At 35.5% G+C, this 25,411-nt stretch overlaps 3 protein-coding genes and 1 non-coding gene across 6 annotated transcripts; 2 read left to right on the top strand and 2 right to left on the bottom strand.

Annotated features, from left to right (window-relative positions):
• Positions 1 to 32: 32 nt before the first annotated feature.
• On the bottom strand, positions 33 to 1,693 carry LOC121803218 (protein CUP-SHAPED COTYLEDON 3-like). Its single transcript, XM_042202914.1, has 3 exons — positions 1,212 to 1,693; positions 867 to 1,141; positions 33 to 783 (listed from the first exon to the last, which is right to left on the bottom strand). Exons 1-3 carry the CDS (start codon positions 1,411 to 1,413, stop codon positions 256 to 258), a joined length of 1,005 nt encoding a protein of 334 aa, XP_042058848.1. The 5' UTR covers positions 1,414 to 1,693; the 3' UTR covers positions 33 to 255.
• Positions 1,694 to 8,144: 6,451 nt separating this feature from the next.
• Positions 8,145 to 8,228, top strand: TRNAL-CAA. The gene has a single exon. It is a non-coding gene; the product is annotated as a tRNA-Leu (tRNA).
• A 1,658-nt stretch (positions 8,229 to 9,886) lies between these two features.
• On the top strand, positions 9,887 to 12,311 carry LOC121802381 (psbP domain-containing protein 3, chloroplastic-like). Of its 2 annotated transcripts, none has more exons than XM_042202047.1 (10): positions 9,887 to 10,019; positions 10,105 to 10,174; positions 10,281 to 10,393; positions 10,476 to 10,532; positions 11,057 to 11,137; positions 11,234 to 11,316; positions 11,400 to 11,475; positions 11,714 to 11,832; positions 11,911 to 11,955; positions 12,043 to 12,311. In XM_042202047.1, exons 1-10 carry the CDS (start codon positions 9,941 to 9,943, stop codon positions 12,067 to 12,069), a joined length of 750 nt encoding a protein of 249 aa, XP_042057981.1. In that variant the 5' UTR covers positions 9,887 to 9,940; the 3' UTR covers positions 12,070 to 12,311. The 2 variants fall into 2 exon arrangements, with proteins under 2 accessions (XP_042057981.1, XP_042057980.1); XM_042202046.1 differs by having other exon boundaries at positions 10,467 to 10,532.
• Positions 12,312 to 12,848: 537 nt separating this feature from the next.
• On the bottom strand, positions 12,849 to 18,343 carry LOC121803638 (RNA-binding protein 38-like). 2 transcript variants are annotated; one of them, XM_042203268.1, is made up of 9 exons: positions 17,238 to 18,343; positions 16,838 to 16,961; positions 16,400 to 16,529; positions 15,932 to 15,985; positions 15,126 to 15,162; positions 14,800 to 15,037; positions 13,569 to 13,679; positions 13,382 to 13,480; positions 12,849 to 13,263 (listed from the first exon to the last, which is right to left on the bottom strand). In XM_042203268.1, the coding sequence occupies exons 1-7, from the start codon at positions 17,478 to 17,480 to the stop codon at positions 13,582 to 13,584; spliced, it is 924 nt and encodes a 307-aa protein (XP_042059202.1). In that variant the 5' UTR covers positions 17,481 to 18,343; the 3' UTR covers positions 12,849 to 13,263; positions 13,382 to 13,480; positions 13,569 to 13,581. The 2 variants fall into 2 exon arrangements, with proteins under 2 accessions (XP_042059202.1, XP_042059203.1); XM_042203269.1 differs by lacking the exon at positions 15,932 to 15,985.
• Between the last annotated feature and the right edge of the window lie 7,068 nt (positions 18,344 to 25,411).

Genomic DNA, 25,411 nt, shown 5'->3' with positions numbered 1-25,411 from the left:
ATATTTTGGTTATATACCATCAGTAGTAGTTCAAATTGCAGATCTTTATCTTGGCATAAATACATACTATATGCTACAAAAACAGAAAAATAAAGTACTAGTCATTCCTTGGTCCCATAATCACTGCTACTGCTACTGCTACATGCTTACATTCATGAAACATAGTAGTAAGATTTGAATTGGAAATACTATTTAAGACTGGCAAGAATAATCTCCAATGACTATGATGGGATTAAAGTCTCCATCTCTCTCTCACTACCACCATTTAAAAGCAGGCTCAGTTGACATAACATGATCAATAGCTGCAGCATCCAAGGCAGCTGTAACGATGTGATCACCCACTGCTGCCACTGATGGGATTGCCAAATCTCCCCCAAAAACAAATGGATTCTTTTCATATTTGCTATTGCCACCCCCATCACCACCACCACCCACATTCTTGCACTGTGATGCAATGGCATTGCTCAGCTCCTTCAAACTCAAGCCTTGGTTGGAAGTGAGGAACATCGAGCTCCCAACGGGTCGGGATGCGAGCGGGTAATTGAGCAGGGCTTTGAGCTCCGGTTGATCCTGATTAGGAGTGTGATAGAGAAGAGAGTTTTGATGATGCAATGGTAGTTGATCTTGATGATCAAGTGTTGCTGGTGACTCGAGCAATGGAGGCAGTGAAGTCATTGGGTTGTAACTGTAGTATGATGAGCCTCTCATCAGGTAGTTTTGGCCTTGCACCAAACTCTTCCTCTCAGCCATTTTTTGGAAGATTCTGCATATCACCCACTCCTCCTGTCCATACCAAACATTAACATATCACAATTTATACGAACATGAAACAATGATGAAACTTTTTTATTGTGAAAAATGGAGACCTTGCCGGTGTGGCGGCACGAGAACTCGCCGTCAAGGCGGTACTCGTGCATGACCCACTTGGTCTTCTCCCCTCTCGGCGCTCTCCCCTTGTAGAAAACTAGGGTTTTCTTCATCCCAATCAGCCCCCCATTTGCAGCGCTCAACACCTCCCGATCTTTCCCGGTCGCTTTCCAATAACCCGCACCCGTCGCCCGGTTCGTCCGCAGCCCGGTCGGATACTTCCGGTCTCTCAAGCTGAAGAAATACCACTCTCTCTCCCCCATCTTCGCCGCATCTACAATATGGATCACAAAATTAGGGTTTTGCATAACAAATTAGGTTTTTTATTTATTCAGAAAATGCACCTGGAAGCTCCCACGGCTCGGACCGGTTGAGGTCGACTTCGGCAATGTCGACGCCGCAGAAGGTACCGTTGAAGACCTTGGAAGCTAAGTAGAAGGTGATGAGCTCTTCATCAGTAGGGTGGAATCTGAAGCCAGGAGGTAGGCCATGATGGTGATGAGCATCTCTCTCAAGCTCACACAGAATCTCTTCCACTCCAAACATTTTGATGAGATAAATTGTAGAAATTGGAACATGGATAAGAAGGTGATGGTTGTGGTGGGTTATTTATATAAATGAAGCACTGAAAACGAAGGAGAATGGAATAGATTGGGGTCGTAATAAAGGCTAATCTGCATAGGGACTGTAAAAGCCACCTGAGAAGGGCTCCAAAACTGGTAAAATAATAATCAAAGAGAGAGGATAGAGAGGGGAAGGTGAAAATGCAATGGGAGTTTGTTGCAGAGATTTATGCGTGCTATGCTTTACAAAGATTTCTGGCTCTCGGATTCACACTAATTTAATCCTATTCAATTATTATGTATTTAATCTAATCTTATGTGTATGCTTTATTGAACAATAGTTACTAGTAGTATGTTTTTTTTTGGAACGTACATAAACATTAGTCAATATCTATTTATTATAAATTCTTCTTTGTAATAAGGTAAGTCCCATTTTTTTTTACTATCTTTATCTTATTTTACAGATTTTACATTAAACTATGTAACATCCACTACCAAAACAAATTTTCGTAAATGGAAGTAGTATGAGTGATCAATGTCTTTTTTTGTCTTTAACGTCCATTTTATTAATAATTTACATACAAATATGAATAGTTAAATTGTCATCTCAAACAATTGGCGGATTTAAGGGAGAGTGGAAATGTGATTTAGTAGCCTATTAATTAAGTTGTAAAGAACTTTAGAGTATCCACAATGAGGCGCCCTACTATGTACCGCTACGTCAGCATTTTATCCTTCTCTCATTTTACCTGCAGTGGGCGCCCTAAGCATTTTACTATTGTTTTGTTAATTAATTTAAATGTATTTAAATATATAAATGCAAACTTAGAAAAAACACAACTATTAACTAAGAACGGTAAAAAATTCATTGATTATAAAAAAAAAGTTACACGGGTTAGAAATAAAAAAATTGACTATCCTACAAAAGCCCCAACTTCCGGCTCAACTCATTGATCAACCTCTAGAGGAATTCGGCTCTGCCCGGATCCGCACACTTCGTAAGGGCGTTGTGCGTATCCAACAACGTCCGTGCCATCGAGGCCGTTGCCAAATCCGCGTAGACAAGTGTCGCCGGGGTCGGGGTCGGGATCAGCGATGGGGGGCGGCGGCCGAGGAGGATGTCGCCTTCGCCTCCCCCTTGTTCTTCGCAGCGTTGACGGCTATGGGATGCCGCCGGGAGGACATCGGTGTGCCGAAAGTCTCTTCCTCCGTGCACGTCTGGTTGAGGTCCACCGGACGAGTTCCGCTCTCGCTAGTCGTGTAACCACCAGTGTCGGTGGTCTTCGTCCTCTTCGCCGCACCGGTGTGCAGAATCTTGCCTTGGAACTTCTGCTTGTCCCTCAAGAGCTCCCGGATGTTGAAATGCTTGAAGTCGCCGTACATGGACTGGTACGACAACAACACTCTATCGCGCACGTCGCTCAAGCTCTCGCCGCTTCCCTGATCCCTCGAGCACTTCTCGTACTCCGCCGCGAATAGGTTGACTTGCTTCTTCACCTGATCCCATTGCTTGCGGAGCTGCTCCCGTTGGTGCTTGTACGCGCTCAGCGGCTTCGCCTCATTGTAGCGCTCGGCGATGCGCTCCCAGTACGCGAGCTACTTTTGGTTGTTCGCGAATATCGGGTCCTCCGATATATCCACCCATCACCTCGCCAAGACAAGGGTTTCATCCGGCTGGTAGTTCGTACGGCCGAGGGTGTACTCTTCACAAGTTGTCGGAGGTGGCAACTTGTGCGTCCGATGCTTGGTCCGCTTCTTTTTGGCGGGGGCGGGGGCGCAACGGGAAACGGCGACAGGGCGAGTTGGAGACGACTCCATGTCAGAGAGACCGTACGAATCCGTACTAAAGTCCGGATCATACTGCGTGTTGGCGTCGAACAACCGATATTCGCCAGGTTGTGTACCCGGCCACTGTGCGCCATCTCCAAACTTCGGGCTACTAGGACTTGAGTATCCACCGGAATCCATTTTATAGCGTAATTTGAGAGTTTAAAAGTTAATCGAAAAGTTACAAATGAAAAGCGAAGCTGAGGTATATATAAATAACAAAATTTTCGAATTAAAAAAAAAAACTAAAACGCGTTGCATCGTCCACGTCGCCCACAGTGGGCGGACGATGCCCTATCGTCAACGCTTCGTCCGCGGACTAAGCATTGGGCGCGGATGACGCATCGTCCGTCGTCTGCGGAGCCACAGTGGCGGACGATAGCGCGCCCGATCTATCGTCCGCCCCACTGTGGATGGCCTTATAATATCGAGGACCTAACTAATTTGGTTTTCTACTTGTCGTTCTGATTTTTTTATAAAACTTATTTTGTATGATTATAATTTTATCCCTTATTTAGGTAGAAAAACTTCATTCCTCCGTCGTTCAGGCCATCCACAATAGGAATAGCCCAGCAATAGCCTAGTCATAGCCTAGCCACAAACTCCTCCTGCCACATCATCAGCACTAAAAATCCTCCTGCCACATCATCAAGACAAGCAAATACCCTAGCCATAGCCTAGCCACATCACTCCTAATTATATAAAACAAATAATAATTGACAATCACACAAAATACGGAATTAAATTTACGACACAGATACGAGAAAACTCAATAATAATATTAAAATTTTAAAAAGTACATTAATTAAAAAAACACAACTAAGAATGAGTTTGTCCCACATCGAAAGTGGAACATAAAATATTTAAGGATGTCTCTATAAAAGAGAAACAACCAAGAATGATTTTGTCCCACATCAAAAGTGAAACATAAAATATTCAAGGATGTCTCTATAAAAGAGAAACAACCAAGAATGATTTTGTCCTTACATCGAAAGTGGAATATAAAACATTCAAGGATGTCTCTATAAAAGAGAAACAACCAAGAATGAGTTTGTCCCACATCGAAAGTGGAACATATAATATTCAAGGATGTCTCTATAAAAGAGAAACAACCAAGAATGATTTTGTCCCACATCGAAAGTGGAACATAAAACATTCAAGGATGTTTCTATAAAAGAGAAACAACCAAGAATAAGTTTTATTAAAAAAACATTAAATAAAAAAAAATTAAAATCGGCTGGGCGATGCGCTCGGCGATCCGGACCCTGCAATGGCGACGAGCGGATCGCCGAGCGCCCGTATATCGCCTAGCGCTAGGCGATTTTTTTTTTGGAAAACCGCTAGGCGGTTGCAATGGTTCGCCGAGCGCATTGCCTAGCGCCGGGGCTCGGCTAGGCGGTGCGCTAGGCGCCATTGTGGATGCTCTCATTCACTTCTATTGTTTCCGTCCCCTCCAAAATTGTGTTTTGAGATTTTCCAAGAACTTATTTTGTATATCTATAAATTCATCCCTCGTTAAAGTAGAAAAATTGCATTCTTCCCTCATTCATTCATTTTTATTGATTCCGCCTCTTCCAAAATTATATCTTGGATTTGCTACGTTCTCGAATCTTTAGATTATCTGATACACTGATAGAATCTATATTTATTTAACTATCTAAGGACATAATTTCAAATTAACTGCATTAATTTATTTGATGTCATGTTTTGGTAGTAAGTGTTATTTAGTGCCCCTCCTAAAGAGGTAGGGTGTGTTGTGAAACTCAAAACCCAAAAAAAGATGCCTAATACAAACCTATGAAAGTGCATTTCCTTAAATTTCTTGCATCAATTTGTAGCTTTCGTATGCATTGTGAGCTGTGCTGATGCCTTTCACCTTCAAACACACACTTATCTGCTTGACAATGCACACACTTCACTAAATCACCTAACGGTTTTCTATAAGTTTTCCCATTTCCCAACATCATGCAAAATCGAAAAAAAATAAAATAATACTAGTAGAAAATATAGAAAAAATCTAATTTAATAATCTCGTTTCAAATATATTCGGATAAATACCAACTAGCATTTCTCGTTTGACTTACATTCATAAAAGTTACATGCATCCTAATCTCAATTTACTACTTACTGAAGATGATCAAGAAAGTTAAAGCATGTTAAAGAACGATAACCTTTTTTTTCCTATTATTTATTTATTTATTTGTTAGTAGTAGTGGGATAGTTAGGGTATAATTTTATTGCACAACAAATATACAAGTATATTCCAGCTACAAATCGATTTGGGAGGAAAAAGAAATAAAATTCTTGTACGTTGAGTGTCCAAACATATTTGTGCCCAATTTTGTGACAAATCAAATCAACAGCTCATCAAACTCTCCTAAAGGATCTCAAAATGTATAGCATTTTCATGAAAAAACTCACTAGGAGTTTAAACTACAAAAATAAAAATTTAATTATATACTCCATATTAAATATAGACGAATCAACATCTATAGTCTATACTCTACATCACTGTTCATCAATGACATGATAAAGTCAAATGCTAAATTTCCTTTTTCTCTAATACTACAAATTCTATAATAAATCTTCAAAAAAATTAAGAGTAGTAATTAATAGAGATGTGAAGGTATTAGAATAATTTTCAGATTTTGCATCATATTTAACCATGATAGGTTGGTAGAACAATGTACTCAAATTTGTGAGAATTATATAAGATACCAAACCTAATTAAGTCCCTAACATAACTCTAAAAAATTACTCCATAAAAAGCCTGCAACTTAAATAGTTCTCCCTCCGTTCTTGCTCGTAGAGGCACTTGTTTTCGGCACGAAAATAAAAAATAGTGTGTTAAGTGAATGGTGAATAAAGTAAAAGAGAATAAAGCAAGAGAAATGAACAGATAATACAAACTATGCAGTAAAAGAGATTATTTTTGTCAAAAATAGAAATAACTTAACGATTTAAAAACTTTTGTTTTAAAAAAAGACTCTATTAACATAAAAAGGATGGAGTAAGTAATCGCAAAATTCTAATAAGAATAATGGAAGCATTTATTTAAGTATGTTCAATAAAATTGGGGTAGATAATTAAGATGAATTTTAAAAAAATGTACTACTCGCGCAAAGAAGATGGTGAGTGAAGCAAGTAAAAGATAGCAACAGTGAGAATCTAGTGGGCAGCAACAGTGAGCAGGCCTACCTATATTTATATACATGCACACGTACGCATTAGTAACCCCCACCCCCTATACTACTAGCTTCCATTTATTTATTTTTATAGTACTACTACTACCTCCATCCCGCACTACTCGCACTTATTTCCTTTTTGGGCGTCCTAAGTTACTTGTACTCTTTCATTTTTAGTAAAAATTTTCACCTATAGCCGTCATTTTTGACTTTCCTATACACTCATTTCTTAATCTCCGTGCCGAAAAGGAAAGGGGCGAGTAGCCCGGGACGGAGGGAGTATAATTTAAATTGGTTAAATATTTATAATAATTGCAAAAAGGCAACGTTCCAATTAACATATTGTGACATTTTTTAGTTACTTGATTTATTACTCCTAAACTAGATGGAAAATTGAAAAACATTAATAGTAGTGTGCTATTTGAAATGAATTACTGAGAACATCTAGGTAGCAGTCTGATTTAAAAATGAAGCAGCTCGTTCATTTGATGATTAGCATTTGACAGCTACAAAATTATTAGCTGTAAGTAAGCATGATGTGTCAAAACATACCTAATGCCAGCCTACAAAATTGTCACATTCTTCCATTTAATCTATTTTTCTTAGGAGTATTGCAGTATTTGTCACCTATTTCTATTTTGTCTTCACCCCTTTTACAATTTTCTTCCTCGACAAAAATTTACAAAATCAAATTTAATAATATATATAGGTGATTTATAAATATACGTTGGACATAAAATTATTTTTGTAGTAGTCTATGAATCTTTGTAATACTAGTGGTTTTGTACTAAAAAATTTAGGCTTCAAAAACGTATATGATCCAACAAATAATAGAATGAGAACGTCACTTAACTAATGCAAATTAAAAAATTTGACAATTCGGTTCTTCATAATAGAAAATAAAATAAATATTCTTACTCTCCTTTTGGAAAAAGAAAAAAAATTCCAACTCCTGTCATTGACGTGACAGTTCATAGTGAAAAAATTTGAATTATCACTAATAAATATATTAATCAATTCGTCCTAACTAAATTGATTAACTTTTGAGCAAGAATTAAGAAATTGAATGTTTTATTTTTTTCAATAAAGAAAATTAATCAACTTAGTTGGGACCTTCCAAAACAAAATACGATTCAATTTAATTCGGATAAGAAGGAGTAAATTGCTACTGTACAAATTTGTTTATAATTTATTCACATGAGATAATGTTTTCCCGCTAATTGAAAAGATAAATGCATATGATGTCCTAAAAAACAAGCAACCGTTTCAGATCATATAGCAGCCCTGTAATTACATTTCTTGAATTTTTGTGTTGAATATTGACAAGTCTAACATATGTACAAAAAGAAATAAATACGGTTAGAATTATTGTAGTTTGTGTATTACTCCTACTACTATAGTAGTTGGGACACCACTTGTGTTCGTACCATTGCAATCAATGCATATTGAAGCCCTCTCTTTTCCTCAAAATTTATTTTGCATCGTTTGTACAAAACTTATTCTCACACAGTCACACGTTTCATAGTAGTTGTAATTCATAAAGTTGTAACGAGAAACTTTTTATAATGAGATAATTTCTTACTAATATATTAGTACCACTTGATATTCATAATAATTATGATGATGACGACTATGAACAGAGCACATATCATCTTGAATTCAATAGCTAAATATAATTACTAACATTAAAACATTTAAACAAGTCAGGATGGCCGAGTGGTCTAAGGCGCCAGACTCAAGTTCTGGTCTTCGAGAGAGGGCGTGGGTTCAAATCCCACTTCTGACAATTTTTTTCCAAAACTATTATAAAATCTTCAACATGGATGGGCCTTGTGTTTGGGCCTATTGATATCGGATCAAATTTTGAATTAATATGCTTTCAACATGGATGTGCCTTGTGTCTGGGCCAATAGATATTGTACCTAATGAAAATTTTAATTAAAAAAATATATATATACAATTTGATGTTTTTAGATTGATTAAGATTTTGACATCAAATTATAACATTCATCTCATAGCTCAGAAGTTGTGTATCATCATCACCAATTTTGGAAACATACTATAAACCAACCTTAAAGTCTCAGACACCTTCACTTGAAAGCAAACACTTTCCAAACACAAAATCTTACCTATAAAAACTGCCCAATCACCACTCATTTCCCAACCAACATGGCTCTCATCACTTCACTTCCCTTCCCAAACTGCCCAATCTTTCTCGCATGTTTCCTCTTCTCCTCCTCCACGTGGCAGGCGTCGGCCTCCTGCGACTTCTCCATCGTGGGCTACTCGGCCAACGACCTGACCTCCATCGACAAGCTCATAAACCTCTTTGAGTCGTTGCACGACAGGCACGGGAAGAGGTACGAGAGCATCGAGGAGAAGTTGCATTATGAACACATGATGCGTCTCCTTCATGCACGTGTTCGACTCCAGAACGATATTATTGAAGAAGTATGGCAGCGGATGGGTCGTCGTTGATGTAGTTTTTAATTATTGAAATGTATTTTTTAATTTGGTGAAATGTACTTTTCTTTTTTTTATTTAATGGGATTTTTTCCCTATTTGTGTCGAAATTTTATTTCCGTAAATTGTTTAATTTGTGAATTTGTGATTTTTTTTTATTGCGGGAAGTCCGTCGGGATGTCCTTGGGGATGTCCGCCACTGTGCAGTGGGATGTCCGTGTGACGTGGCATCCGCAGTGGGATGTCCGAATGACGTGGCAGGAAGTGTTTTTGGGATGTCCGCGGAGACATCCGCACCACTGCGGATGCTCACGAAAAAAAATCAGTATCATAATATTATTTGTGGGAATTTTTTCATTCTTGGGAAAAAACTAACATGAGGTAAAGTTCGTGATATTATTTGCCAATTTTAAAGTTCGTGGGAAAAATTCAACTTTTTAAAAGTTTCATGATATTAGACGCCAATATCCCATAAAAGAAATATTATTAGAAGTAAAAGGTATTGGTAAAAAAACTATAGTAGTACTCCATTACTTTTGGCAGAATTTGGTATTTCGTGCGAACAATAAATTTGGTCTTTAAAATCATTGACTAATGGGTTGTACGTATTCCCGAATCCGACCTAATCCTTTTATTTCAGACATTCTAATTGACACCACTATGGCTTACCTAATAATTTTTGTGGATCAGTTAGACTTTTACCAGACCAATCGATATCATTTTATTTATAATTTTTTTTAAAATAAAATTTATACCTCAAAACATTGCTAATAATAAAATTTATACCTAAAAACACATCTAATAATATTTTTTAAAAATAAAATTTATACCTCACGTTCATTTGCAAACTCTAAACTAAAAATGATACATTTAAAATAAAATGAAAACAATTTTATTATCCTATTAGATATTGTGAGCCACATCAGCAAAATCCATAAATTTATTCCTTTATTCTATTTCAAGTTAACGGCCGCAGCCTTATCAAAAATCATAAAAATCAATTTACATCACAGCTTGTTTTCTCAAGTCTCAACAATGGCTCCTATTTTTTCTCTGCACTCTCATTCCCTTCTCTCTCATCCCTCATTCTCTCTCCCCAACTCCACCCACCAAGGTCTGCTCTTTCTCACTCCTCTTCTACTGTAACTCCGATGCTTAATCTGTTCATTCATCGTGAATTTTATTTTTATTTTATGAAGACAATAGGAAGAGCAAGAGTACCTGCTTTATCTGCTGCAAGAGCAACGCGGTTGATCAGCAGACCCAATGGCAATCATTCTTCATCTTTCTCGCACATTAAAATTATGCACAAACATGCAATTTTACTTTTTACTTTATTTTTTTTGCTGAATTTTTTCTTACTGATTTTTTACAGCGTGAGCGTTGGAGATGAATGTAAGAAGCGAAGGAGAGAGCTGCTGGTGCAGGCGGCGGCTTCTGTGTTTGCTTTTCCTGCAATATCTGCGGCTGCATTGGCTGCTGAAAGCGGTAGTTGTGTTGTTTCTTGATGAGGAAGATTTCAATTTTTTAATCGGTTATCTTTTAATCTCGATTTTTATAGCATTACCAGAGGGTTTTCGTGTTTACACTGATGAGGTGAACAAGTTTAAGATCACTATTCCAGAAGGTGAGCTTTCGTTTGGGATGAAATTTTACTTTTGTGTTTGGATTTCTACATTCAGCAGAAACACTAAATTTTAGCATTAGAGATATATATCTGAAGTGTTGAAACTATGGAATAGGTAGAAAAGAACTCACACTGACTAAATTTCTCCATAAATGAGGGGTTTTTAGCATGTGGTAGCTGTTTTATTTTTATGAGAGCTGGAAGGAAGAAAGTTATTTGATCTTGTTTGATTGTTGAAGTGAAACAAACCACTTACTTTCTAGTTTCTGAAAATACTTGTGATTAATCATAGTTAGTTTCATAAGTGGAGAGGGTTCTGTTAAATTGTTGTTATGCTAGTAAAGTTGTGTGCGCACAGATTGGCAAGTAGGTACGGGAGAAGGAGAAGGAGACGGTGTTAGGGCACTGATTGTTGAATTGAAAAAAACTATTTTAGATTTTCTGATATGCTCGAGGTGGTTGATCATGTTTAGTTGCATAAGTGGATGAGATACTGTTTTGCTAGTAAAGTTGCGTATGCGCAGATTGGCAAGTAGGCACGGGAGAAGGAGACGGAGTGAGGGCACTAATTGCTTTCTACCCACAGGAGGCCTCCAGTTCAAATGGTATGTATCTACAGAAGGATGTTTTTGTGGAACTTTTGGTCCAACTCTAGTCTAATGTTTTTCTTGGACTTGCTTCTATTACTTGCCCCGCCTCAGTGAGCATTGCGATTACTGGCCTCGGTGCTGACTTCACCAGACTGGAGTCTTTTGGAAAAGTCGGTGAATTTGCAGAGACTCTTGTAGGTTTCACCATTTTCTGTTCTCTTGCAACTTGATGTGATGAACAGAACGAATGTGATGAATGGTTTGGTATTTTTTGCAGATTGGTGGTTTGGATAGAAGCTGGCAGAGGCCTCCCGGTGTTGCAGCCAAACTTATAGATAGCAGAGCTTCCAATGGTAATGACCAGTTCCCTTTGAATACGATCATATGTCATCATGACAAATTAGGTTGTTTTCAAGACAGGGGTGTTATGAGTAGCTAACTATGAACTTGTTCCCTTTGAGTTCGATCATATGTAGCAAATTATAGGTTGTCAGTGCAAACTACTTGAAGATATAGTTACTAACTAAGATTATAGTACTTGCCTTTTTTTTGGGATAATTGAGAATGTTAGTAGTATGTTTTATGGGACAGGGCTGTATTATATAGAGTACACATTGAAAAATCCTGGAGAAAGTGGGAGACATTTGTATTCAGTTCTTGGTGTAGCAAACAATGGGATTTACAACAGATTATACACTCTCACAGGACAGGTTAGTCAAATTGCTAGTACTATAACTTGGATTTCATTTTTCCATCTTTAGCCTAAGCTATTTGCTTGCATCCTGCAGTTTGTCGACGAAGAGGAAGAAAAGTTTGGTCCCAAGATTCAAAAGGTAGGCTGCAATTACGAACATTTAGCATAATTTTGCGACGCATTTAATGTTCAAATCTTGCAAAATAATCATTGCTTTTTTCTGCAGGCTGTTTCTTCATTCAGATTAAGTTAATGAATCATCCAAGGTGGTACAACATTGCCATTATATTGTGCTTGGTTGAAGTGTGCATAGAGGCATTAGCAAATGGTTTAGTATTTGGAGTTTATAATCCTTGGTGAAAACATTTGGTTTTAGGCTTTTAGCTTCAGTTGCTACAATGTGATTAAAGTAATTTGATTTGTGACTGCACCAAAATCTCAAGAACAAATATGTTAAAAAGGAGTTAACATTAATCTTATTTTATTTCAGAGCAACACAAGGTTAGAAGATATAACATTGATTTTTTGGTCTCAGCTTCTCAATTTTCAATGATTTTTTGCACACAGCATGGCGAATTTTTTCAGTCCATCACAGTTCCAATAATATCATACCCCCTCTGTCCCACTGTTGCTTTTCGACTCGTCACAAACTCATTACACTATTTATAGTTTAAGTTAGAATTAATGCATTTAATTAATATATTAGATTAAGTTAAGAGCTCATTTATTAAGTGATGTCGTAAAATTCTAATTTAATTACACTAAAAAATCAATTCCAAATTTACAGCCTAAAATGAAAAGTGCGAGTAACATGAAACGGAGAGAGTAGTTAATATATACATAAAATCACCCATCCCATTCAAATTTCTAATGTAAGACCTATGTTGGGGACTGACTTACTATAACGGTCACAACACATCTTGATATAATGATGCTTTTTCACTTGATGAGTTTTATATACTAAAATAATAGTAGTAGTATACTAGTTATTTTGAAAACAATTATAGATCCGTACCTATATGAATAAAAATATAAGAAAGCAAAGCAATTGAGCTTCTTGTTTCATATTTTGAAGTGAAGCTCTGGAGTAAATCCAAGACTTGACAATGAAGAAGCTAAAAGTGGTGGGTTATGGACATGGATGCTGAGTAAATTAAATACAGAGAATGCAGAATGTGACTGACTTGACTATCTACACACCCAAAATGTTGGGGACTGACTTACTATAAAAGAATCATATGTTGATTCTACCATAAATTTTCTTTTTACATGAATGTCATTATTTCCACATGCTAGGCCAGAAATCCCATTCCAGCCAGACTCGACTCGTTTTGCCACAACACAAAGTGTCTTTAACATACACCAAGTTATACGATGTGCCATCCTCTCCCCACCATTGGGAGCGACTCCGGCATTGACTTCTCTGGTGAGCGTGACAATGTAAGACCTGCACCAATACATATGCACTCAGCCCATTCTTGCTCAAGGATGGCATGAATTCAAAGGGGAACAACTAGTATGCAGCAACATAGATACCAAAGTGCGATGAAAACTAGGAAGGGTACCTCTAGAATGCAAAGCGAATAATTTGCAAGGCAAGATTTGAAGCCCGCCAATGAAGTGGCAGTACTGCTGTTCTTAGTCCTGCTGCAATCTAAGGGAGCCTGAAATCGGGTTTAAAATAACACGGGATTGTAGCATTATGGTGATGGTCATGTGGAAAATTTTGTGGAAGTCAACAAGAAACCTTACCTAGATTAAACCCTCACCCAGCATTTTGGTCAGAACCGCTACCTGGCATGTATTGAGGTGAATGTGCAGGTAGTAAGTATTGTGGCTGTTGTTGAATAGGTGTTCCAACACCTGATATGACCAAAATGTTAGCCACAGGTCAGCTTGTTCAAGGATGCAGAAAAAATACAACCCTTTCATGGAAGCAGTTGAAATCATTAAACGAATGCTTCCTTTTATGGCAAAAAAACAACACTCTATCTCCTCTTATTTTATCATCTCTCCTACTTTTTTCTCACTCCTATTTTTTTCTCTATTCATTAACCACTAAACACCACTACCTAAAAATCTGTAGGGGGTACTATTTTTTCTCTCCACTTAACATACAAAACAACATCTCATAAAATCTCGTGTCATTACCCAAGTACGCCATCTATTAGGGGACGGAGGGAGTATTAGATAGATACTTCTGAGCCCAATTTAAGGAGAATGGGAGAACTAACACCACCATTCGCACAGCCCTATTCAGTAGCACCACAACCTTATATAGCACCATAACCTTCCAGTCCAACACTAAATTAGCAGTCACCAGAACAGCAACCAGTAACTTTGAGAACAACGAGTATAACCATAACTGGTCCACCAGTTCAAGAGAGATAAAGGAAGAAATCTCTTGTGCACAAAGAATAGTAAATCAGCTAGACTGTGGACAATCACTTATGTCAATCCTCAGGCTACATAATCATTCTAGAAGAGATTTCAGTTCAAATGCATGCCATCAATCTTCATGCTAGGACCTTCTCGTAGGAAAAACTAGCAAATTCTACCATGGTCTTTAGCCATGAAGCTTGCAGCCAAATAACCAATCACACGGAAACGGTCAGAGGAAATGGTTTTTCAGCACAGTTTTGGTCAGGTAGAGATATGATGGCGCTGCTCGACACTTTGTAAAAGTAAAATTAATCATGGCGAAAGAGGCATGTATGATTTCCACTGGGGATAATTATTTGGTATTTCTACTGGTTAACCTTGTGCTTGTTCAAATTCAGGGATCACTATAACCAGTAAATTAATTGTTCGTCCTCTATGAAAGATCCACACAAGAAAGTAATTTCTCTCGCAGAGGAAAAGAAAGAAGTAGGCTCTCAATAAGAATATTACAGAATTGTCACCACAGATAATACATAGACCAGATAGAAAATGAAAGATGTGCATATCTGAAATGCTGAACTAGAGGAACAGAGCATATTACCAGCAGGAAATGGGGATGGAATAGTTGGAACAGAAGTCGTTGTCATAGCATTGACATTGGGTCCACCAAACTGTACTATCTGATGGCCAGGCATTGCATATCCTGGCAATGCAGTGTAATTATGACTTCCGGGAACAGCCTGACTCATCTGATTGTATGGATACATAGTTGTGCCCACTGCTCCAGGCATGCCATATATGTGAAGGTATTGCTGGTTTCCATAAGGGTTGTAAACTCCCTACACAAAAACACCAGCCCAATGTCAAAATAACTCGAAAGAATGTTAGCACTAGAAATAACTAAACATCAAGCTTCCTAATGTTGACCTGAGGATAAGGATACTCAGGACTGTAGGCGGCATACCTGCACCATTAAAAGGGTTAATGACCGAATATGTTCAATAATTACTAGATATGACATCCCTAAACAGACACATATATATAATCGAGACCATAGCCATGAATTCTTCTGAACTGAAACTACACTCTGACCTATGAGGGTAACTATATTCAGATCAATATATGCATGAATAATAGATTTCGCAACACAAACACATTGGAATGGGAACAGATCAGATATTTGAAGTGGATCCTTTTGATTAGGACAGGAACATAGTATCAGATTTCTTCAAGCTTTGCCTTAATTATGGTTTTTCAATACTCCCTTCATTATTTCACTAGCACTACCTGTAGCTGCTAAAGCAAAATCAGACCATAAAGTCACCTTTGTTTTTATATTTCCACTATCTTCGGTTTCTTTCTCTCCTTGTTTTGATTTCCTATTTCTACAGGTTTTCCTCTTAACCTTCAGCTGTCTTCACCTTCACTTCATCTACTTTCCACATTTTGTCCCATTATGTCCACTATCCTTCTTTATTCTTCCAAATGGCGATCAGATAGGATCCAAATATAAAAACAACATGGACTGCTAACTTTAAAGTTTTATTACTTATGAAGATGACCAGTTATATGAGTTTGTCTAGCCTGCGTGATAGGATAGTGTGAAGACTTTTCACTGGACGAAGCCCAATCTATTACTCCCCCTTCCCCCAAAGCCGTAGGGATAGCCAACTAACCGCCCAATTTTCATAAGGCCAGTAAGCAGGCACCCATAATCAATTTTTCAATAATACCTGACCAGACCGGTTTGGGTTGCATTCCAATTTACCCGAGGCGAATGCCCACCCCTACAAGCATATATGACAGTTGAAATCAACAAGCATTACAAACACAATTACTAACTAAACTAAAGACTTCTAAGATTAACAAAAGAAATAGTCAACAAACACAACATTCTAGAACTTGGAACTTCAACAACAAGCTTCTGAACTCGCATTTCACTAATCAAACATGGTGATACATAACCAAAATTATATAAGGAAACCACAACAAATTATATAAGTTTCGCCCAACCCTCTCCCTATATTTCCTTTCTATCGCAACATAAACAACTTGAGTGCCCGCATGGTAGCATAACATGAGATATACCAGAATGCCATCTATGCAAATGCAGAGCCAGAGTAGACAGTTCACAAATAACAGGCGGTCAACAGCAAGAGCAAAAACACCAAGTGAATATTCTAATAAAGGATGTTCCTCACCCATAAGGAGAGTACATCAAGCCTTGCTGAAATCCATATGTAACAGGTTGCTGGTAGGCAAAATTTCCAACATAAGCACCTCTAGCAGCTGGTTGTCCTCCAAGGTAAGGTGCAGGAGATCTAAGGCGTCCTATTAGCAATAAAGACATGCATATATAATCTAGCATACAATGCCATATTACCAAAGAACAATAGTTCAATTTCAACCATTCCATATATAAACATAAAGATTAATCTGTGAAGGTTTTGTCTATAGAAGTAATATTAATGTCTTAAGAATATTCACTCTAGTCAGAGTTCAGCAGAAATTATTTCACCGAGCACAATAGAACCAAACTTGAAGACTGAAGAGGTTGGGGAGGAACATAAAACAAAAGATGCAAAAAAGTTACATATCCTCAAGAGCCCGCACTTAAGAAGGTAATTCAAATATATTACCAAACGGAATAGCTGGCCGAGGTCTCCCTAGTGAAGCCAAATTGCAATTAGCTCGCCTCCCATCAATAATTGGTGCAGGATCTGCACATGCTCTCCTAGCGGATTCTGGATCCCGGAAAGTCACCTAAACCCTCCATACAAAACCATATTGGTACCCAAGTCATTCAAGCATCCACATTTCTACTTCAGTCACAATAAATTACAATAATCCCATTTTTTCTTTCATGCTTATAAATGTTACAGCATTAAAAAGAAGTAATGGCCACTGAATCGCCTGCAATCCAAAACTAGAGTGTGCAATCACCAAAAAGTTGAACTTTAAGAGCCACAATAATGCAGGAATACAAATTTTAACACAAATCAAAAGTAAAAATCCTCAATGAAGTTAACAAGTGCTCACAAAACCATATCCTTTGGATCGGGCAGTATTCTTATCGGTGATGACCACGGCCTCAAGAATCTCTCCAAATTGCTCGAAATAATGCCTCATTGTCTCACTCTGAGTTTCCCAAGCCAACCCTCCTACGAAAACCTTAGTGAAGGTGGTATCCCCAAATGGAGAATTCATATACTGGTATCCTCCCTGCCCCGAGCTTGGGCTCGGGCCAGGCATAGGCTGCTGCTGCTGCTGCTGATAAGCCATGATCACCTCCTCAAATTTATCAAACTAATTTACTAAAGCGACTTCTTTTTTTGGGCTTCTAATAAGAGAAGAAAGCTTCGGATGAATAAAAAAGGGTTTGGTTCTTAAATCTAATCACGGAAGGGGGGAAACGGCGATTCAAGTGATACTAAATTCGATCCAATGAAGTGAAAGTACTACCAGTTTAAGAGGAAAATCTTAGAAAAACCCTAGCTACGGCTGAAAGCGATTGAAAAGCCATCTTTTGTCCGTGAAATTTTAAATTCTACAATATATACACAAGATGCTAAAAATAAAGGCTTCTGAGATTTTGAATTTTGAATTTAGAATAACAGATCACGACGCAGGAAGATCAAGCTGAACAGGAATATACACTAAATGAAGGGAAATTAATTAAACGAGCCAAAAAGAAATCGAAGCCCAAAGAAAACCCTAATTTTGAGGCGGAAAGTGGAGGCGGCAGTAGTGGGTCAAACAGAGGAGAAAAAAGAAGGGGTGGTGGGGAGCGGGATCAGCTGTACAAGAGAGCAGGGAAAGCGTAGGTATGGACTATGGTGGGGAAAAGCTGAAAAGGCGAATCTTCAACGGAATTTCCAAGCTGCTTTTCCTCGATCAAATTCCAACCATCAACGACGAAGCGAGGAAAAAAAGAGAGTGATAATTACAATAGTTTGAGAGATGAATTAAAGAATAGGAAAAGGGAGGGTTTTGGATTTGAAATTGTGATGGGGGAGAGGGATGATCTGGAACAAGTTGTCATGATCTTTGTGAACTAAATTGTTTCCTTTTTTTGGAGAGAGAATCGGGTAATGGATTGAAATGAGGAAGAAAGGGAAATTGGGGGACTATGGAAGGACAGCTGCTTCCATTTTTCCAAACATAGAAGAAATACAGCTTGGAAGTGTGGGCCATCTTCTTCCCCATCACTACTGTATGTCGTTTTCATTTTTATTTTATTTAAATTTAATTCTATCCAAAAAATAATCATCTTTCAATGTGTTGCCCCACTAACTTGTTTATTTGTGGTTATAAAAGGGGTGTTTGGTAATCAAAATTAAATTATGGGTGATTATTTAATAGAATTGGTTTGATTAAATCATGTGTGATTATTTAATAGAATTGAATTGGCTCGAGATTATATCGTTATAAGAGAAATGTCTAGATTAGTTTTATGTGAGATTGTTGTATTTATTTACCAAACAATATTAATAACAGTATAACATTTAATCTTGATTATTTAAATTATGGTCATTATATACTTTATTCATCCCGAATTGGAATGGATTTTTAAAAAGTTGAGGACTGTAACTCTTATTTTAAGATATTATGTGAGTATGAAATGGTAGTGAGATGTCAAACTCATTTATCGAATATAATAGTCAAAATTAATGAGACATGTTATGACTAATCATTTTGAAAATAATAAAATGTGATATTCAATAATGAATTAGTTAGAATCTAAAGTGGTTTATTATTATTTTTCCTTTAACTTCAAAGCCAAGGATAAAATTAATTAATGCCGTTCTAATTTGTATGTACAATATTTTATAAATTCGATTATACAAAATCCTAATCATGGTTTTCGTGGCATAAAATGAACATAAAAACGAAAAGAAAAGTATTGTCGTAGACATGACTATATCAATTAATCGGTTCATTTGTCCCACTTTTTGTCTCGTCCATGTCTTACCATAAATTGATTTATTTTATAAATAAAATTTATTATTACAATATTAAATCTTAATTAACTTTTTTCGTTAGCAATTAATCTTAAAAACAAAATACTACTGGATATGGTACTACTCCTACTTAGTAATAAGTAGAGTACTATCATTTATCAGCAACTTAACTGCTTAGCTCATAGATTCATGTTAATTGTGGATTGGTATTAAACAAGTAAATATTATTTTTTGTATAAATATAAATTGAAAAATACAGTATGTCATTTCAGGCACAATCTTATGACACTACATAAAATTATGTTGTCGAATTGAAAATGAAACATTTCGCTTTAAGCCATGCTGATTGAGTGAAAGTTTTTGCTTTATGCTTTGCAGGAAATTGTATTATCTAAGAGCATCCACATCCGTGCTCGTTGGCAAGAGCACGGATGTGGGCCCGGACCCACTTTTTCTGCCTGCTCTTAAGCAAGAGCACTACACCCACATCCGTGCTCTTCCACAAGGACGAGCACAATGGTCCCACCATTCCATTATTCAATTTAAATAATAACATTTCCACAAAATTAAAATACATTAAAAATACTCGGAATAATATTACAAAATACATTAAAAATTAAAAATTACATAATTAAAATCCTAAAAAATAAAAATTACATAATTAAAATCATAAAAAATAAAAATTACATAATTAAACTCCTAATCAATAAAAATATGAATGAGAGATGATTTGATGTGAAAAATGGATGAAGAATGTGTGTATTTATAGATGATTTTGGGGAAAATTTTTTAAAAAAATACAGAAAAACGGGCAAAAAAACGATCATTTTTTTGTGACTGTGAAAATTTTTTTTTGTATTGTTTTCGATTTTAAAAAAATAATTTTCCAACGGATATGCCGTTGGCTAATCAGAACGCGTTACGTCACATGCTCGCTGGCACGGACGTGCTCGATGCATCGAGCAGCGGCGCGAGCACAGCGGCGGACAGCGTCTCCGTGCCGCTGGCACGGACGGACGGACGCGTCCCTGCTCGCCGATATGGATGCTCTAATGATTTTTGTTCTCATACAGAGTTCACGAGTTATCCTTTCGTGAATGTATGTAGATCGTTGCCCCCATCCATTTCGATGGTATACATGGACTGAGCCGGGTCCCAAGTTGTCAAACTTGTGGTGGGCTTGGACTGCATCGGGCTGATCCAATCCATTTGACAACTCTAAGCTTAAGTAAGAAATTTGTGAGTAAAAATTTATCGATGTTGTTCATTTGAATTTTGTAGTTTCTTATATAGTTTTTGAGTGAATAATTTAGTAATGTTTGCACAGTTAATCATCCTTTCTCTATTGGCGGTGCAAGTTTCAAAACCTTGTTCTTTGAGACTAGTGAATTCATTTTTTACACAATCTAGTCGATGAAAATTAAATGTAGCACAAAAGTCTTAATTTTATGACTGCTATATGAAAATTCAATTTACTTCGACTATATGCTGGCCTAATTAACTGATGCTACAACGTAATATTAAAAAGGCTGTGGATTATAAAGTATCAATAATTTTCTAAACTCAAGATCAATAATGCATTCTTACAAGATTAAAAGTGTCTCAAGAAATTTTCTAAAATTAAATGATTATACAAAGTCCGCAATTTCATTCATTTTATTCGAAATAAAAATGAGAACCCCTTTTTCCTAAAATTCAAGCTAGTATCTCGATTCTTACCCTCATTGTTATTATAAGCATGAATCGAGCAGTTTTTAATTAAGTAAAAAAATTTAAAAATAATTATATCAGATTCAAATAATCTGAAAACTTGAAATCGCATCCGACATGATTATGTTCAATTGTGTATGAACATTTTTAAGACAAAAAACTTGATTCTCAATAAGAGATTTAAGTAGGGACGGGTTAATTGACAAGATTATATTTCATTATTTAATATGTGTCATGTTTGGTTCATAAGATTGAATTCCACAGCTTAATCATATATTCATAGTCTTATGATAATTATTTAATTAGTCATAGTCACCTCTTTCTAACTAGAATAATCTCACATTTTAATCTTAGATGAATAGTTATACGATAATGAATCATGACAACAGACAACATTGTAAAATATTAATTAATTAAGTTTATAACTTAGGTTAACACGTGAAAGGACAATTTCCCAGATTAAATCCCAAATTATCATGTGCACGTGTTAGGCACTAATAACACTAGTCATCATTAGTAACAATGTATAGGCTTTCTAAGATAAAACGAAAAGTTCTCACAAATAAGTAAGAGCTTTAGACAAAACATTTAAAAACAAAAGAATTCATACAACAGATAAACAACACAAAAAATGGAAGCACCCGACTCAACAACCAACTCATAACACAAGAAAATGAGCTAAGCCTAATCCACGATCGAAGATTATTTTATTTTAATAAAAAACAACAAAATAAATTCAATATATACATCGATTAATAATTGAATATATTGAACTAACGTCCAAAAATACTGTCGTTATCTCTTTCGTCCAACACGACCAACTCATACAAACCTTGTTTCCTTCTTCGGTGGACGTAGATCATAAACGAACGAACCACGTTTATACCTTTATGTGCTTGAGTTTCAAACATCTCTTAGATATTCGTGGTAGTTACACTATTTACATAAAATGTTTTATCATTGTTACATATTGCTACAAAAAGTTTAAAACAAAAGGTTTTTTTGAATTTTAATTTAATAGTATTTCGTTATGAATGTTTAAATGTCGTTATTTTTTTGCCTACATGATGAAACTTCTGCATCTAAACAAACATAAAATAATAATGAATCATACGACAATGTCAAAATATTTTGTACCTCATATAAGCAAGGAGTATAAATGAAGCGTGAATAAAACTTTTATATTACTCTTTATTTATGCAAACTTCAAACTTTTTGTATTAACATGAAATAATAATTTTTTTTAATGAATTTATCGATATACTGATTGTGTAGCATATGACGGGCTCTCTTTTTTCTTGTAGTTTTCATTTTTTTTTTGGGTTTTCTTCATTTGGAGGCAACTACTGCACATAAAAAAAGCTTATGGGCTTTCTTCGGGCTTGATTTGCAACACTCTAAAAACTTCAGATTTGGGCTTTATTTGCATCACTCAAAAGAATTGTAGTAGTAATTCTTAAATGGTCCCTTTTTTTATAAGTAGAGATCGAGATACGCAGGCGAATCTTTTTTCTTAAAGGGTTTGAATTAGCATACTAAATTAATAAAAAAGTGATCACCAACTTGATTAACTTTTAAAATTTTAAAGAGGAAAACGATAAAGATCGATCCTTCAATCCATTGATGCTTCTTTTGCTCTCCACCGTTTGAACCTATAACTTCGTTCAGAAAAAAAAGCGTATATTGAAACTTTCTTTGATAATTGAAACAATAAAATATTGAAATTGTACTAAACCCTATAAATAATTCTCTATAGTACTAGTATTTGTTTAAGTGTAGAGTTGAATACAGTTATTTTATAGCTTTACTTTGTGTTTATAAGAATTCTCACACTTAAATTAAAAAAAATGTTTTTATTTAAATAAAGAGTCAAATTATAATAAATAATATTCAATGCTATTTATGAAGATGATATCCCCATGCTGTTTATGTACGAGGAAATATTGACAAAGAGATATATAGAGAAGGCAGGTATTATACTATCAAGTCATGGAAAGTATTGAATGACACACTTAAAAACTAATGAAATTACAGCTCAAGTTGTGAATTCTTGTTTGGATTCATTGGATTTGTGGCAAGGATATATACCCTGAACCTTCCATTTGAGGCATGGGTTTGGCCCCATTTCCCTTCATGTCAGGTCCCCTTTTCTAAGAGCATAATCACTCGATTTTGACAAGGCCATAACTCCACTATTTTGGCACATAGAAAGAGATATAGACGTCTTTGTATGTTGGCCTAGTGGTAGAGTGGTTAATGTTCGAGGCCAAGGTTCTCAAATTCGATTCTACAGTAACAAGGCTTTTAAAATATCTGCTTATTTAATCATACTTTAAAATGAGTATATATATATGTGTGTGTTGACCTAATAGTGGAGTGATTAATTTTTTAATGTAAAAGTTTCGTGATTGAGTCCACTTTGATCTGACCTTAAAATTTTTTTTGTAAACCATAAAAAAATACAAAAAAGATAGAGAAAAGATTATAAATATGTGCATTATATCTAGAATAGAATGGTCAGTGCATTAGGCTACATATATATCTCAAGGTTTGAGTTTATTGTGACATACTGTAGTTTTTATTTTTTTTATTATTATTTATCATAAGGAAAAGAAAGAGAGATAGATATCCATAAAAAAGATATATTATGTAATTTGACAAGAGAAGTAAGAAGATGGAATGGAATAGAATAGAATGGAATCTCTGTTTCTCCTTTTCTTTAATTTTATATTTACTTGTGATGAACTTTCGAAAATGTTGATTGGTCTTTCTATGTTACATGCAATTGCGAATAAATGTTATAGTATTCCCCTCTTGAAAAAATAGAAAACAAAGTCACACTAATAATTATTCTGGATGAAGAAAGCAAACAATACCACTAAACAACCATCCTAATTTAATTGATTATATGTTCATTTCCTCCTTTTCAAATGGGTGCTTTTTCAATATCATATTATATCTGGAATATATAATCATATGCATTCTGTAACTATTTCTTACACTAAATCTAGTTTGTGGTTTATTAGTCAAGGTTACTGATATACTCCCTCCATTTTTTAAAAATAACAACTATTTCCATTTTGGACCGTTTCGTAAAAATAAAAATTCTGGCGTCTTTCTATTTTAAGACATGGACTTCACAATCCACTGGCTCTACTTTCATTAATTTTTCTCTTTATTTATCTTACTTTACTCATTTTTCTTTTCATCTCTCTTACTTTATTAATTCTTTTCACTTACTTTATCAATTATGTATTAAAACTCGTGTCGTTTCAAATATTTCTATTTTTTTTTAATACGAAGGATTAACGGCCAGCCTTGAGTTTGTGCAATATCAATTTACCTCTAAAGGATTGGATATGTATGTTACTACATAATTAAATAATATAGTAGGAGCATAATAAAATGATATTGAGTGGATAGGGATTAGGAGAGTGTTTTGTGGGGAAATTATGCCCGCCGCAATCTGGGTCATTCTCCTCCCTACATTATTCATTTATTTGTTTTGCAGTATTTTATCAAAAAAAAAGTAGTGTGAGTGTCCATATTTAATTGTTTTTTAATCTACGAATTTTATACTAGTAGAAATGTTTTGCAACTTCCGTGATATTTATTCCCTATTTTTATAGATATTGTTTTCCAAATTTTAGAAAAAGTACACGGAGAGGATCTGAACTGAATTAAGTGTGAGTTGACTAGGTTTCGAAATCCGACACTCTCCACGTGGAGCCATGCCACGCTGTCACTTCGATCTCTTGACCAGTTAAAATACTAGTCCAACAACTAGTTGTATGTTCAATATTTTCATATCATCAAGCAGAGATAATTATAATTTCTAATGTACCAAAATTACAGTAAAATATAGCCATAGTCATTAAAAAAAATAAAATATACTAGTATTTTCTAGGTGGCACTTCACTCGATCTATTGCATTCATCTTGCAATTTCATCAGAATTTACGTAGCTCCACTAAAGAATATTGCTAAAATACTGACTAATGTATTTTAACTATGTCAAAATAACTTCTTTAATTTTCAAATTATGTCACTCATATATGTACTGAAATCAGATATTATCAATAACATGTACTCCACTCGTTATGTTAATAACAATAACACAGCATCGAATCTCATCGATTTTCACTTCTTTTTTATACTACTACATATTATGCAATTCTGTTTTATTCTCACTGCATTTTATACACAATTCTCTTTGATTTTCAATTCTTTTCATACACATTTCGAAATTCCCTCTAATGTTCACTTCAATTTATAAACAATATCACCTCCATTCCACAATAGTTAAATTGTTTTTTTCTTATTTTAAAATATTCTATCACAATTAAATCTTTTTCTCTTTTATATTTTATCAATTCTCATATGCCATTTTATTGCGTTTTCTTCATAATATCTCTTACTTTATTATTTTTATATTTCATGCTATAAACATCTCTTTCCTAATTTTTTAACCTATGTAATGGATGGAGTATTTATGCAAGCTCATTTGTTATAGTTTGGAGATTTAATATCATGTCGGCATATA

This window comes from Salvia splendens, chromosome 5 (genome assembly GCF_004379255.2).
Source record: "Salvia splendens isolate huo1 chromosome 5, SspV2, whole genome shotgun sequence".
Classification (NCBI taxonomy): domain Eukaryota; kingdom Viridiplantae; phylum Streptophyta; class Magnoliopsida; order Lamiales; family Lamiaceae; genus Salvia; species Salvia splendens.
This window is presented reverse-complemented; position numbering and strand designations above follow the sequence as displayed.